The sequence below is a fragment of the Palaemon carinicauda genome, chromosome 22, assembly GCF_036898095.1.
Source record: "Palaemon carinicauda isolate YSFRI2023 chromosome 22, ASM3689809v2, whole genome shotgun sequence".
NCBI classification, from domain to species: domain Eukaryota; kingdom Metazoa; phylum Arthropoda; class Malacostraca; order Decapoda; family Palaemonidae; genus Palaemon; species Palaemon carinicauda.
Window position 1 is genome coordinate 89,322,872 of NC_090746.1, and position 16,008 is coordinate 89,338,879.

At 43.7% G+C, this 16,008-nt stretch overlaps 1 protein-coding gene across 1 annotated transcript in view; it reads left to right on the forward strand.

Annotated features, from left to right (window-relative positions):
* Positions 1 to 16,008, forward strand: part of LOC137616609 (pre-mRNA-splicing factor Syf2) — a 29,648-nt gene that overhangs the window by 7,536 nt on the left and 6,104 nt on the right. Inside the window, exons 2-5 of the mRNA XM_068346511.1 lie at positions 5,140 to 5,214; positions 14,755 to 14,895; positions 15,057 to 15,181; positions 15,800 to 15,970. Coding sequence (XP_068202612.1) covers positions 5,140 to 5,214; positions 14,755 to 14,895; positions 15,057 to 15,181; positions 15,800 to 15,970 — 512 coding nt within the window. The remainder of the gene's footprint in view (positions 1 to 5,139; positions 5,215 to 14,754; positions 14,896 to 15,056; positions 15,182 to 15,799; positions 15,971 to 16,008) is intronic.

The following is a 16,008-nucleotide window of genomic DNA, read 5'->3' on the forward strand; positions in this document are numbered from 1 at the left end:
TCTAAACTCTCGTCTAGATCGAGCGTCTGGTATGCCACGGGAGAAGTTCTCGGCTTGGGAGTTCCTGCCTCTGCCCAGGGCGACTTCTCAAGTCTTGTAGACTCTCCCCGCCGCCTTGCCATGAGACGCTCGAAGATTTGTTGGTCACCCTCGGACCTGGACCACCTTCTTAAAGGTATATTTAGGGCGTTCGAAGTCTTTAACTTCCTAGACTGGTGTTTAGGAGCCCTGAGTAGGAAAATCTCTTCTGCTGATAAGGATGTTTCCTTACTCATTATGTCCTGCATGGACAAGGCCGTCCGTGATGGGTCCAACGAACTTGCCGCTTCATTCACGTCCGGAGTCCTGAAGAAACGAGAGTCTCTATGTTCTTTCCTGTCTGCTGGAGTGACGCCATGCCAAAGATCTGAGCTACTCTTTGCGCCCTTGTCCAAGTGCCTGTTTCCTGAAGTCTTGGTTAAGGAAATTGCCTTGTCTTTAGTGCAGAAGGACACCCACGATCTAGTTGCGTCCTCGGCTCGCAAAGCTCCCCCTTTGCCGGCATTGTCTGCTAGACCTAGGATAGACACTCCAGCGTCTCGGTTTATCTCGCCCTTTCGTGGCAGAGCCTCCAGCAGGGGAGGTGCTCGTGCCGAAGGGAAGAGAGGGAAGAGAAAAGGATCCAAGTCCTCTAAGGGCAGAGTCTGACTGCCCGCAACTTCAGACAGCAGTAGGTGCCAGACTCAAGAACTTCTGGCAAGCCTGGGAGAAGAGAGGCGCAGATCAACAATCTGTGAGGTTGCTCAGAGAGGGGTACAAAATCCCTTTTGTACGAAAACCCCCTCTAGCGACGTCCCCCATCGATCTCTCTCCCAGGTACAGAGAGGAAGAAAAGAGACAAGCCCTGAAACTGGAAGTGTCTCTTTTGCTAGAGAAGGGAGCGGTGGTCAAAGTCTCGGACCTTCAATCACCGGGGTTTTACAACCGTCTCTTCCTAGTATCAAAGAAGACAGGAAGTTGGAGACCGGTGCTAGACGTCAGTGCTCTGAATGTCTTTGTCACAAAGACGAAGTTTACCATGGAGACCACAAAGTCAGTCCTAGCAGCGGTCAGAAAGGAAGACTGGATGGTCTCTCTAGACCTAAGGGACGCCTACTTCCACATCCCCATTCACTCAGACTCCCAACCCTTTCTGAGATTCGTCTTCGAAGATGTGGTGTACCAGTTTCGGGCCCTGTGCTTTGGCCTAAGCACAGCTCCTCTCGTGTTTACGAGGCTTATGAGGAATGTGGCAAAACTCCTCCACTTATCGGACATCCGAGCCTCCCTTTATTTGGACGACTGGCTTCTCAGAGCCTCTTCCAGTCGTCGCTGTCTGAAGGATCTCAATTGGACTCTAGATCTGACCAAGGAATTGGGACTCCTAGTAAATTTGGAAAAGTCACAGCTGGTCCCATCCCAAACTATTCTGTATTTAGGGATGGAGATTCACAGTCAAGTTTTTCGGGCTTTTCCGTCGGCCCCCAGAATAGATCAAGCCCTGCTCTCCATCCGGAAGATGCTGAAGAAAGAACGCTGCTCAGTCAGGCTGTGGATGAGTCTGGTAGGGACGCTGTCATCCCTGGAGCAATTTGTCTCGCTAGGAAGGCTACACCTCCGTCCTCTTCAATTCCATCTGGCTTTTCACTGGAAAAAGGACAAGACGCTAGAGGCGGTCTCGATCCCGATTTCCGAAAAGATAAAGTCTTGTCTGACTTGGTGGAAGGACAATATCAGCCTACGAGAGGGTCTTCCCCTGGCAGTTCAGATACCCAACCACGTTCTCTTCTCGGACGCATCGGACTTGGGCTGGGGCGCGACGCTGGACGGTCGGGAATGCTCAGGTCTGTGGAACTCGAGTCAGAGGAGCATGCATATCAACAGCAAGGAGCTTTTGGCGGTTCATCTGGCGTTGATAAGCTTCGAGAATCTCCTTCGAGGCAAAGTGGTGGAAGTAAACTCGGACAACACCACGGCCTTGGCGTACATTTCCAAACAGGGAGGTACCCACTCACTGACGTTGTACGAGATCGCAAGGGACCTGCTCATCTGGTCAAAAGATCGAGGCATCTCCCTAGTAACGAGGTTCATCCAGGGCGACTTGAACGTCCTAGCAGATTGTCTCAGTCGGAAAGGTCAAGTAATTCCAACCGAATGGACCCTCCACAAGGATGTGTGCAAGAGGATTTGGGCGACTTGGGGTCAACCCACCATAGATCTCTTTGCAACCTCGCTGACCAAGAGGCTTCCAATCTATTGCTCTCCAGTCCCGGACCCAGCAGCAATACATATAGATGCCTTCCTCCTAGATTGGTCACATCTGGATCTTTACGCATTCCCACCATTCAAGATTGTCAACAAGGTACTGCAGAAATTCGCCTCTCACGAAGGGACAAGGTTGACGTTAGTTGCTCCCCTCTGGCCCGCGAGAGAATGGTTCACCGAGGTACTTCGATGGTTAGTAGACGTTCCCAGAAGTCTTCCTCTAAGAGTAGACCTTCTACGTCAGCCACACGTAAAGAAGGTACACCAAAGCCTCCACGCTCTTTGTCTGACTGCCTTCAGACTATCGAAAGACTCTCGAGAGCTAGAGGCTTTTCGAAGGAGGCAGCCAGTGCGATTGCTAGAGCAAGGAGAGCGTCTACCATTAGAGTCTACCAATCGAAGTGGGAAATCTTCCGAGACTGGTGCAAGTCAGTTTCCGTATCCTCGACCAGTACCTCTGTAGCCCAAATAGCTGATTTTCTCTTGTACCTGAGAAAAGGACGATCCCTTTCAGCTCCCACTATCAAGGGCTACAGAAGCATGTTGGCCTCGGTCTTCCGGCATAGAGGCTTAGATCTTTCCAACAATAAAGATCTGCAAGACCTCCTTAAGTCTTTCGAGACCACTAAGGAGCGTCGTTTGGCTACTCCTGGGTGGAATTTAGACGTGGTCCTAAGATTCCTCATGTCAGACAGGTTTGAGCCTTTACAGTCAGCCTCCCTGAAAGATCTCACTCTTAAGACTTTTCCTGGTATGCTTAGCCTCGGCTAAAAGAGTCAGTGAGCTTCATGCCTTCAGCAAGAACATCGGGTTTTCGTCAGAAAAAGCTACTTGTTCTCTGCAACTTGGTTTCCTAGCCAAAAATGAGCTACCTTCTCGTCCTTGGCCTAAATCTTTCGATATTCCTAGCTTATCGGAGATCGTAGGCAATGAACTAGAAAGAGTCTTATGCCCTGTTAGAGCTCTTAAGTTCTATTTAGCTCGTACTAAACCTTTACGAGGCCAATCTGAAGCGTTATGGTGTTCGGTTAAGAAACCATCCTTGCCTATGTCAAAGAATGCTTTGTCATATTTTATCAGATTGTTAATACGAGAAGCTCATTCACACTTGAGTGAGGAAGACCGATCTTTGCTTAAGGTTAAGACGCACGAGGTTAGAGCTGTAGCAACTTCCGTGGCCTTTAAGCAAAATAGATCTCTGCAAAGTATCATGGACGCAACCTATTGGAGAAGCAAGTCAGTGTTCGCGTCATTTTACTTGAAAGATGTCCAGTCTCTTTACGAGAACTGCTACACACTGGGACCATTCGTAGCAGCGAGTGCAGTAGTGGGTGAGGGCTCAACCACTACAATTCCCTAATTCCATATCCTTTTAATCTGTCTCTTGAAATGTTTTAATGTTGTGTTTATGGGTTGTCCGGAAGGCTAAGAAGCCTTTCGCATCCTGGTTGATTTGGCGGGTGGTCAAAGTCATTTCTTGAGAGCGCCCAGATTAGGGGTTTGATGAGGTCCTGTTGTATGGGTTGCAGCCCTTGATACTTCAGCTCCTGGGGGTCTGTCAGCATCCTAAGAGGATCGCTGGGCTCCGTAAGGAAGACGTACTTACAAGGCAGAGTAATCGTCTAAGTCGACTTCCTTACCAGGTACCTATTTATTTTGGTTTTGTTATATTGATAACTGTCAAAATGAAATAAAAAACTCTTAGCTTATACGATATAAACATATTTAACTCTGGTCTCTACCCACCTCCTTGGGTGTGAATCAGCTATTATATATTCACCGGCTAAGTTAAATATTTAAAAATGATATTTTAATTATAAAATAAATTTTTGAATATACTTACCCGGTGAATATATAAATTAAACGACCCTCCCTTCCTCCCCAATAGAGACGCAGTGGGATGAGAAGAAATTGAGTCTTTGTTTATATCGAGAGTGGTATCTGGCCGACAGTTGGCGCTGGTGGGCACACCCGCAACCTGTATAGCGATCGCTGGCGAGTTTTTACTGTATGTGTCTGTCGAGCAACAGAGTTGCAGCTATTATATATTCACCGGGTAAGTATATTCAAAAATTTATTTTATAATTAAAATATCATTTTTCCTAGCATACAAACCGGGAGCTTTTTATACAAATTGGCCCGCCACCCTGTCCCCCAAGAAGTTCTGCTAGAAAGCAAAGTGGTTACTCAGCCGAGAGGTGTGGGTGACCGGGGTAGCCAGTCTACCCCACCCCCACCCGCTAACTGGCGGATGGGGTAGTTATCCCTCACTAAAATTATCATAGCTCATCTTTCAGCTATGCCAAAAGTAATACCCCTATGAATAGCTTCAGGTTTGTATGCTAGGAAAACTATAAATTACTTCCAAATTTGTCATTTTTATATTCAATCAAACAACACTGGCTAGTGGCTCCTCCCCCCCATACTTCCTGGTAATTACGACACCTACTCTGTTAGCAATTCAACAGCAGTTCTAGCTTCGCTGAAGACATTCTCCTAAATAAAGGACTTAAATTTGTATAGGTAGGAAAAATACAAAATCCTTTAAAAACAAGTGATATTTCTTAAGGGAATATTTTATCATGTGGATATAGAATAGAAACCATAATGTTGTACATTTGAAAAAAAAAACCTGCTGTATATTAAAGCTAAGTTATATAAAGTATGAGTTATTTTTTTTTCTTTACCTGATATGACCATTGGTTATTTATATTAGGTATGATTTTTCAATAAATTTATTCAATGTGGATTTTATACTTTATCTGTACAGTATTGAGAGACTTGACATGGCTTTTATTACATACTGTTAAGAGTAGGAAAGAATTTGAACTTTGTCTGATTTATTTATCATTTCAGGCTGTAAGTGGCTCAAGTAAAATGGACAAGATGGCAGAATTTAAAGCACGCCTGGCAAAGTTACATACAAAAAGGGTAAGTGAATATATATACTGATGTGGCGTTGCCTATTTGTTCCTCCAGAAAATGCCTTGATGAAGTCACTGAGCTTCAACATAGAATATGTTTTCCGTACTAAAGCCGTGTGACGGACAAGAAAACTAAAACTGAGGGAACTTTTCCCCCAGTTAGACAATATTTCTCGTAATACACTTTTTCTACTTCTCAATTTTACTTCAGCATCCTCCTAATTGTATAAGTTTTCTCCTGTCTTGCTGTCCAATGTGTGTGAGTAATATTTAAATTTTTCATGATCTAAGATTTTTTCCTAAATGATGTGGATATTTTCACATTGGTTACAATTAGCTGCTCAGTGACCAGTTGTGTTTGGAAATTACCTGTACTAGAAAAAAAATGTAAATCATCTACTTCACTAAATATGTGTTTAGGTCATAACAACATTTTATAGTTACAATTTGACTCTCAATCAGAGCGATATACCTTTGAGTCGCTTTCTCATTTGGAAAATTTTTATGTAGAGGTTTTAAACGAGAGTAAATCACAGTAGCCATATTTTTCGATATTCAGAAGGCATATGATACTAATTGGAGACATTCAATACTAAAATCCTTACATGATAATGGTTTTCAAGGGTACTTCCCTTATTTTATTAGAAATTTTATCAGTGGAGGAACATTCCAAACTCGGACAAAGAATGTTTATTCTGAAACTTACAACCTAGACTGTGGTGTACCCCAAGTTAGTGTTTTAAGTGGGACTTCCTCTGCATTGGAAATTAATGACATATTTGGTCAAATGCTCCAAGGATTGCAAAGTAACCTTTATTTGGACACATTTGCAATGTACTACTCGTCAAACAGTCATCGTCACCTACAAAGAATTTTAAACATCTGACTTACCTGGTAGTTATATATATAGCTTAATCCCTGACGTCACGGCAGAAATTTCAAAACTCGCGGCAATCGCCGTTTGGCTAGCCAGGTGTACCACCAGTGCGCCCTCTACCCAGGTACCTGGAACCATTCCAACTATTCCTCAGATCTTCCCTGCCGCCTTACCAGTGACATCGTTGGAATTTCACTCGCTGTAGCCTGTGTAATTGCAGTTATTTTGGTGATGTACAATTTGGGTTTGGCTTTCACTCATTTGGATTTGTTTTTGGATTTTTCTTGGACCCGATTAGATTTTGTGTTTCTGACCCTTGCTTGTTTGATCTCTCTTTAAAATTTTCATAATGTCTGACTCTTCTTCAAGTATTAGAAGGTGTGTGAGAGGTTGTAAGACCTGGCTTGCTAAAGCCTCTGTTGATCACCAATCCATTTGTGTGAAATGTAGAGGTAAAGTGTGTGAGTTGGTTGATCGTTGTGATGAATGTGTTATTTTGTCTGAGAGTGAGTGGTTGGAGTATGACCGCTACACTCGTAACCTTGAGAGGGATAGGATCAGAAGGAGTAAGAGTTTATCTCGTTCTTCTTGGGATTGTTCCCCTCCCCGTGTCAACGAACCTATTGATCCTTCCCCTGTAGTGGTAGTTCCAGATCCCACTACTGTTAAAGCTAATGAACCAACTCTAAAGGACATGATGGTGGCCATTCAAGCCCTGGGCAAGAGAGTGGAATCGCTCGAAGAGGACAGGACTAAACTATGGTCCGATGTCAAGGAATTAAAGAGTGCAAGTGTCAGTGCTAAAGGTTTTGTGAAATTAATCAGTGCAGTGGAGGGTGCATCTGCTCGGACCTGTCGTTCTCCTAGCCATAGACCTCTTCCAAGCTCCCCAACCCCTGGGAGAAGGAATGTCGACAGGCGAAAGGAAACGAGAGGCGTTAGCGCCCGAGCAGTCGTCCCCTCGAGAGTACCTGTTGACGCTTCACAGGACGCTCGCCCTCGCCATGGCAAAGGCGAGGTGAAAGTGTTTTCGTCTTCATCGGATGACGCAGTGCCCAGACGGGGCTGGCGTCTTGCATCGAGACCTCTGCAGAGGAAGATTGCCGCCATTGGAGCAGTCCGGAGCGTTTTCCTTTCTGCTCCGAAGAATGTTCTCCTGCCAAGCACCCTGCTACTTCGGTAAGAGATAGAAGGAAGTCGGAAGCTGTCAGGCGTCCATCCCCATTGATTGGAAGACAGTTTTTGGAGACTGGCATGACCTCTGTGCATGCTCCCCCTCCTCCTTCGGATTAATATTCATCCCCTGAACGCTCTGCGCTTTCCTTGAGCGACGTGGAAGGCGAACTTGTTGAAGAAGCAGCGTCTCCTGTTTGACCACAACAACAAGTTGATCCGAACCTTAGTGTACTGCAAGATATACAGCAGAAACTTTTCTCCCTCATGCAAGTCTATCAGCCTGCAGACAAGAAGAGAGTGGCTCACCAAGACACCGAGCGTCGGGAATCTTCGCGCCTTGATGCCAAGCGTCAGAAAGCTAAAAGTCGAGAGGTTCTTGACGCCGAGCGTCGAGAAGAGGAACATTTCACCAAGCGTCGGGAACCTGGTAGTCATGACACCGAGCGTCGTAAGGAGGAACATCATGCTAAGCGTCGTGTGACTGGTACGCATGACACCGAGCGTCAAGGTGTTGGACGTCGGGACGCCGAGCGTAAGAACCTCGGACGTTGTGGACCAAGCATCGAGATCGCGAAAGTTATAGTTCCGAGCGTCAAACGGATTAACGTGACGCCAGGCGTCATGATATTGGACTCCTTGATGCCAGAAGCCAGGATATTAAGGAGTTGACTCCAAGGAAACAGGATGTCTCTACCTCGATTAGAGACCTGTCGGAAGAAGGGAACGACTGTCACCTTTCCCCTAGTGATCCCTTAGAGGAAATCTCGGAAGGAGAAGATCCTAAGACCCTTCATTTGTCGGTGGATTTAAAGAAACTTATGGGAGTTTTTTCCGAAGAGTTTCCTGATTATTTTGTTCCTGCTGCTCCTCGTTCCCCGCCTTCAGAGTTTACGCTTGGGAAGGCGTCGAAGGAGTCTCTGTTTATGAAGATGGTGTTGTCTCGCTCATCTAAGAGAGCCTTGAGAATGATGGGGGACTGGATGCAATCTAAGAAGGACCAGGGAAAGACTGTTTTTTTTTTTTTTTCCCCCGGCGAGATTAGCATCCAGATCTAGCGTTTGGTACGAGACTGGAGAAGCTCTCGGCTTGGAAGTTCCTGCCTCTGCCCAAGGAGACTTTTCGAGTCTGGTGGACGCCCCTCGTCGGACAGCCATGAGAAGAACCAAAGTGTTTTGGTCAACGTTGGAGCTGGATCACCTTCTCAAAGGCATCTTCAGAGCTTTTGAGGTGTTTATTTTCCTTGACTGGACTCTGGGAGCCTTGGGGTAAAAGGTTTATGCTTTGAAGGATGTGGACACAAAAGGCCTCGTCCGCAGTATGTCTTGCATGGACAAAGCCTTAAGAGACGGGTCCAACGAGTTAGCGGCTCTCTTCTCGGCGGGTGTTCTTAAGAAAAGAGCCCAAATGTGCTCTTTTCTGGCAAATGGGGTTACACCCATACAGAAGTCGGAATTGCTGTACGCACCACCTCTTTCTTCCTCCCTTTTCCCTCAAGAGCTGGTCAGAGAGGTCTCTTCCGCTTTAGCCCAAAAGGCCACACAGGCCACAAGCCTAAGGAGGAAGCTCCATCCCATCAGTTTTCTCAGCCCTTTCGAGGGAAAATTTCAGCAGGGGTAATACCAGACCCGAGGGAAGGAGAGCGAAGAGGAGAGGCTCGAAAGCAGGGCGAAGCAGAGTCTGACTGCATTCGCCTTCAGACAACAGTAGGAGTCAGACTAACCAACTTCTGGCAAGCTTGAGAGAGGAGAGGAGCAGACCTTTGGTCTGTACAGTTACTCAAGAAGGGATACAAAATTTCTTTCGTAGGGAAACCTCCCTTAGTAGTGACTCCCATAGATCTCTTGGCCAGATACAGAGAGGAATCAAAGATACAGGCGATGCAACATCAAATGTCTCTCTTATTAGAGAAGGAGGCAGTAGAGAGGGTGCGAGAGTTACGGTCACCAGGATTTTACAACCGCTTGTTCCTGGTTCCCAAGAACTCGGGGGGATGGAGACCAGTCCTAGATGTAAATGCACTCAACGTCTTCGTTCAGAAGACGAAGTTCACTATGGAGACAACGAAATCAGTCCTAGCAGCAGTCAGAAAGGATGACTGGATGGTCTCTTTAGACCTCCAGGATGCTTATTTTCACATCCCCATCCATCTGAAGTTCAGGAAATTCCTAAGGTTCATGTACAAGGAGGAAGTTTTCTAGTTTCGGGCTCTTTGTTTCGGCCTAAGCACCGCGCCTCAAATCTTTACGATGTTGATGTCAAATGTAGCGGGAATGCTGCATTCAAGAGGTATCAGAGCCTCTCTGTATCTGGACGACTGGCTACTCAGAGCTCATTTCTAAGATCGCTGTCTGGAGGATCTGCAGATGATGTTGAAGTTATCAGAAGAAATGGGTCTTCTGGTAAACAGAGACAAGTCTCAACTGACTCCATCCCAAGAGATTCTGTATTTGGAGATGGAGATTCGGAGTTGAGTTTTTCGGGCTTTTCCGTCTGTCTCAAGGACGTAACAAGCCCTGGTGAAGCTTCAATGCTTTCTAGAGAAGCAAAAGGGTTCTGTGAGGGATTGGATGAGTTTTCTGGGACCCTTTCCTCGGAACAGTTTGTCTCCCTGGGAAGACTGAATCTTCGCCCTCTTCAGTTCCACCTCAATCTACATTGGGACGAGGGAAAGGAGCTGGAGACAAAATGTATCCCCATTTCAGAATCCACAAAACGATGCCTTCAGTGGTGGAATGACCCCATCAAACTTCAAGAGGGTCTTTCTCTGGAACAGAGGAACCCAGGCCTTGTGTTGTTCCGACGCCTTGGACTCAGGGTGGGGAGCTACACTGGGAAAGTTGGAGATCTCGGGTTCCTGGCCAAAAAATTAGGAAATCCTCCACATAAACTAGAAGGAACTGTTGGCAGTCCTGTTAGCCCTCAAAGGCTTCGAAGGGTCAGTCCTGAACAGTGTGGTACAGGTCAACTCAGACAACGCTACAGCGTTGGCCTACATAGCCAAGCAAGGCGGAACCCACTCAAAGTCCCTTTACGAGACTGCGAGAAAACTCCTTCTTTGGGCAAAAGAAAAGAATGTAACCCTAGTAACAAGATTCATTTAAGGGGAAAGAGATGTGATGGCAGACAGTCGCAGCAGAAGAGGTCAAGTCCTGTCTATAGAGTGGACGCTTCATCGGGAAGTCTGCAAGAGCCTGTGGCGGACTTGGGGTCGTTCTTTTATAAACCTGTTCGCAACCACGAAGACGAAGAGACTGGAGACTTACTGTTCCCCAATGCCAGATCCTGAAGCAGTTCACATCGATGCTTTCCTCATGGACTGGTCCCACGTGGACGTGTATGCGTTTCCTTCGTTCAAGATTGTGCACAAAGTAATGCAAAAATTTGTGTCGCACGAGGAAACCAGAATGACTTTAGTGGCCCCCTTTTGGCCCACAAAAGAGTGGTTCACAGAAGTACTGGAGTGGATGGTGGACACACCGAGAAGCCTACCATTGAGAGTAGATCTACTCAAACAACCCCACTTGGAAAGGTACCATCAAAACCTCCAAGCTCTACATCTAACTGCCTTCAGACTATCGAAAAACTCACAAGAGCTAGAGGTTTTTCAAAGGAGGCAGCTAGGGCGATTGCGAGAGCAAGGAGGTCTTCCACCATCAAGGTTTACCAATTCAAGTGGGAGGTTTTTAGAGAATGGTGCAGAGTTAACTCTGTTTCCTCTTCCAGTACCTCTTTGACTCAGATTGCTGACTTCCTTCTATACCTTAGAAGGAAACGTAACTTTTCGACCTCAACCGTCAAGGGTTACAGGAGCATGTTAGCGGCCGTCTTCAGGCATAGGAATTTGGACCTGTCCAATAACAAAAATCTCCAGGACCTTCTCAAATCCTTTGAAATGACTAAGGAACAACATCAGGAATCGCCAGCTTGGAATCTGGACATAGTCTTGAAATTCCTAATGAGTAACAGGTTTGAGCCTTTACATTCAGCCTCGTTTAAGGACCTCACCATGAAGACTCTCTTTTTGGTCAGTTTGGCAACAGCAAAAAGAGTCAGTGAGATTCATGCCTTCAACAAAAATGTAGGCTTTAGAGATAGCAAGGCTATCTGCTCCTTACAGCTAGGCTTTCTTGCTAAGAACGAACGCCCTTCACAACCCTGGCCCAAGGCTTTTGAAATTCCAAACCTTTCAGATTTGGTTGGAGAGGAATCAGAGAAGGTCCTGTGTCCTGTAAGAGCCCTGAAGTTCTACCTGGAAAGAACGAATAATTTACGGGGTAAGTCTGAAGCACTTTGGTGCTCAGTCAAGAAACCTTCGTTACAGTTGTCTAAGAATGCACTATCCTTCTTCATCAGGCTCTTAATAAGGGAGGCTCATTCACATTGTAGTGAGGCAGACCTCAAGCTTTTGAAGGTCAAGGCACATGAAGTTAGAGCTGTAGCCTACAAGCAGAAAAGGTCTTTGCAAAGCATTATGGACACGACATTCTGGAGGAGTAAATCTGTGTTCGCCTCAGACTATTTGAAACGTGTCCAGACTTTATGAGAACTACTACACCCTGGGACCATTCGTAGCAGCGAGTGCAGTAGTGGGGGAAGGATCTACTACTACATTCCCGTAACCTAATACCCTTTTCTCTTGGAACTATTGTATTTTTATGGTTGTTTGTGGAGATTGCACGCAGTCTTCCACAATCATTGATTTTAGTCTGGTGGTCAGTTTGTTCCTTGGCAGCGCCTGGAACAAGGGTTTTGGAGGAGGTCCTGTCACATAGAGGTTATACACCGGTTTGACAGCTCCTAGAGGTCTTCAGCCCCCGGGTGGATCGCTGGATCTCGTATGGAAAGTGGACATAATGAGGCAGGAATTCATTGAAGTCAGCTTCCTTAACAGGTACGAACCCTTAAGCTTGTTTATAAACTCTTAGGTAAATTCCAACAATGTTGGCTGTCTCTGACCCTCCACCAAAGGTGTCAATCAGCTATATGTATAACTACCGGGTAAGTCAGATGTTTAAAAATGATATTTTCATAATAAAATAAATTTTTGAACATACTTACCTTGTAGTTATATATAATTCAATTCCCATCGTCCTCCCCTCTAGATTGATTGATTGATTGATTTAAAGTTTTCAGGCATCCCCCTAAGGGCATGGAAGATCTGAGGAATAGTTGGAATGGTTCCAGGTACCTGGGTAGAGGGCGCACTGGTGGTACACCTGGCTACCCAATCGGCGATTGCCGCGAGTTTTGAATTTTCTGCCGTGACGTCAGGGACAGAGCTATATATATATAACTATCAGGTAAGTATGTTCGAAAATTTATTTTATTATGAAAATATCATGTTTAAACAACTCCATTTAAAGAATAGAAGTTTGGACTGCCTTTGTTGGTTTCAGACTCTCTGCATAAAAGACTCAAGACATAAGGTTTTTTAAGAATTTTAGATGGAAGCAAAACCAAGAAATGAACTATATTAGGCAACACTCAATCCCATTCCAAGATAAGGTAAAATGTCTGCAACTAATATTCAATACTCTCCTCAATTGGAAAACTCATGTATCTTGCATCAAATCCATTTGTAATAGTGTTCTAAACCTACTGGAAAAGTTGTATAATACAATATTGGGTACAATATCTGTTTGTAAATAAAGGTAAGAAGAATTAAATTTTGTTCGGTTCATGCTCGTGTCGATATCAAGGGAAATTAGAAAGTTGACTCTGGCAAAGGAAGTAGTTTATAGTTGTACAGTATTAGAAATAACTGTATGGTATCTGCAAAAGATATGTACCCCACAATTCAGTTTATACTAAGAGACTCTCGAAACTTTTATTGGAAATTCAGTTTACACTTAGAGACTCTTGGAACTTTTATTGGAAGTTGAAAATCAGAAAATGAGTGAAATCATTGTCATCTCTCTTATGGACATATTTGAACATGCAAAGGTCAAGGGAAATACTGTAGTCTTATTTCCTCTTCATTGGAATTATCTGTACTTATCAGGAGTATGGAGCAGACCTGTTCTCTCTGTGAAATTCAACCTCCAGGTTGGGATGTAACCAAGGTGTTCAGGTGCTTGAAGAAAGCTCCTTACGAACTGTTGAGGACAGCCTGAAAATTGTGCTTTTGCTTACCCGGGTTTCATGAAGCGGGTAGGTGAATTATACGGATTCTTGTATTCACTTTCCCATTCCGAGCACTGGAAGAAGTGTCTTTTTATCTTTTGTTCCTAACTTCTTTAGCAGAAACTCAAAATCTGTTGATCCTGGATTTCAGTTTTCATCTTTTACAGTGATGAGTTACTTTTGTGTCCTTTAAGAGCCCAGGTTACAGAGTTTGTTTACAAGCACTGGTAAAGTAAAAAAGACTCTCCAAAGATACAATCTCCTTTTGGCTGCTGGAAACTATTAACAGCATCATGCCCTAGATCCCCCGAGGCATCAGAATAAGCTAAGGTGCACACCCATGAAATCAAAGGACTTGTGGCTACTCTCGGCATTTAGAAATATTTCTCGGGGGTTCAAGTTTTAGATGTTGGCGTATGGAAGCGTAAGGCCTGCCTTATGCAGTATTATTTGCGGGAGTGCACGCAAAGGTCTTAAGATACGTTTTCACTTAGACTAGTGATTTATTGCTCAACAGGCAGTGCAGTGACCTTATGTCCTTTACAGGACTAAAAGTATCTTGTGTAAGATAGAGGTTACAACATATTTCTAGGTCGAGAGTGAGAGTGTCTGGCCTTTTCCTCTCTTACTCTTGCATTCCCCTCCCTTTGTGTATAGCTGTAGAAATCCTATGTAGCAAGATGGACATAGATACAGGAAAGATACATTTTTATTGTTGTTAAATAGAAGTGTTCATTCCTCCATCCTCCTTACGAGGGGATGATGGATATGTACAGGCAAACCCATCAAGTTGTTTATGCTTTATTTGATTGACTTACTAGTCTAAGAAAATGAGATTTCCTTTCGCAGCAGCCTTGGTTGCCTGGTCCCTGAACCTGTACGGTACTTTTGACCCTAGTTCGTGAATTGTCAATGATGCAGTTCTTTACCGCTTATTAGGTCTGAGCTAAGTAATCTCAGGATTTTAGCCAGCCATTTTGGTAATAGGGACTAACTCCCACATAAGAAGGGGTCTCCTATTAAAGTACAAAGGTTTGTACAGTATTCTTGTATTTTTCCTAACTATACAAACCTGAATCTTTTAACTCGACTTCCCGCCATTACCTCCTCTGAAAGTCCCAGATGCAGTCAAAATGACCGTTCAGTGTACTGGCAAGGGGGTGCTTGGCTTCCCAGCCACCAGCCAGTTATCACCGTCTACTGCCGACACCTTATTGTTAGTGTTAAGTGCTGAGTTTCAGCTGTGCTTGAATCAATCCCCATTAAAAGATTCAGGTTTCTGTAGTTAGGAAAAATATGAATTACTCTAAAGAATATTTATTTTTATATTTCTGAAATCATTTAGCTATAAATAAGTGATTTTCATTTCAGAATGAAGCTGCTGCTTTAAATCATAAAGAAGTCGTTGAGGAAGATCGCCTAAAACAGATGCCCAAAAACCATTTAAAGAAGCGTGAAAGACTTGAAGCAGAATTCAGAGAAGAAAAACGTAAAGAAACAGTCATAGCTGAAGTGAGGACCAGGTTGTCATTCTTTGAATGTAATTACAGTACAGTACTGTATTATGCTTTATTATTTAGGGCTTATGTGGTATATGATTTTGAGTTATTCTTCAATAGATATTTTATCATAACAGTTAAATCAATATTATGTATGGTTTGCTGTATTTACAGGGAAAAGATTATGACAGGGTGAGGATGTTGGAAGTTGGTGCAGATGAGGCAGAACTGTATGAAAGGAAAAAAAGAAAGAAGAATCCAGACCTAGGTTTCTCCACATATGAAGATGCAACTATAAGGTACTGTGACTTCAAGATTCTTTTAGTGACTTAGTTGAGAATTATAGGACTAGATCTTCATGACACTTTCAACGACTTCCCCCTGATGAGCATTGTATGGAGAATCCAAATGAAAACAGTGCACATGTTTTGTTATATATATTCTATAAATCACTGTGAGATGTTTATTCCTTTGTAAATGAAAATGATTTTGATTGCAAAAATTTTCTACATTGCCTGGGTCTGGCAAAAACTGCATTAACAAAGATAATTACCTCAGTTATATAACTTTATTGCCATTGGAAGAATTTATGCATAAATCAGTGGAAAGCACCAGTAAAGTTTTAAAAATCTTATATTGCATAAATACTGATTTAACCAAGGGTTTTCAGTTATGTTAATTTAAAAACCTGAGGGTGTTGCCGAATTTTAAGCAGAAATGTTTTATGAAAAATATGAATGATATCTGTTATTAATTTTTTATTGACAGTTAAACAACATTGAAATAAATGAAGATTATATTTGAAAAAAGGGTGAATGCTAGTACACTTTGATAGAAATTGTTATTGTACAGTTTTGTCAATAAACTTATATAAAAACTTATATAATAATGTATACTGTATTGAAATATTCCAATAGGCAGTACAACCGTCTTGTGAAAAACAAGAAGGTTGACTTGGAGGAATATGAAAAAGAAAAAGCAGCTGTCGGTGAAGATGCTTTCTATGGAAGAGATAACACCATTGCCATAGGATTGCACAAAGATACACCTGATGCAATAGACAACATGGTGAATGACCTTGAAAAGCAGTAAGTATTAATCCTATATGTTAATATTAAATATATCA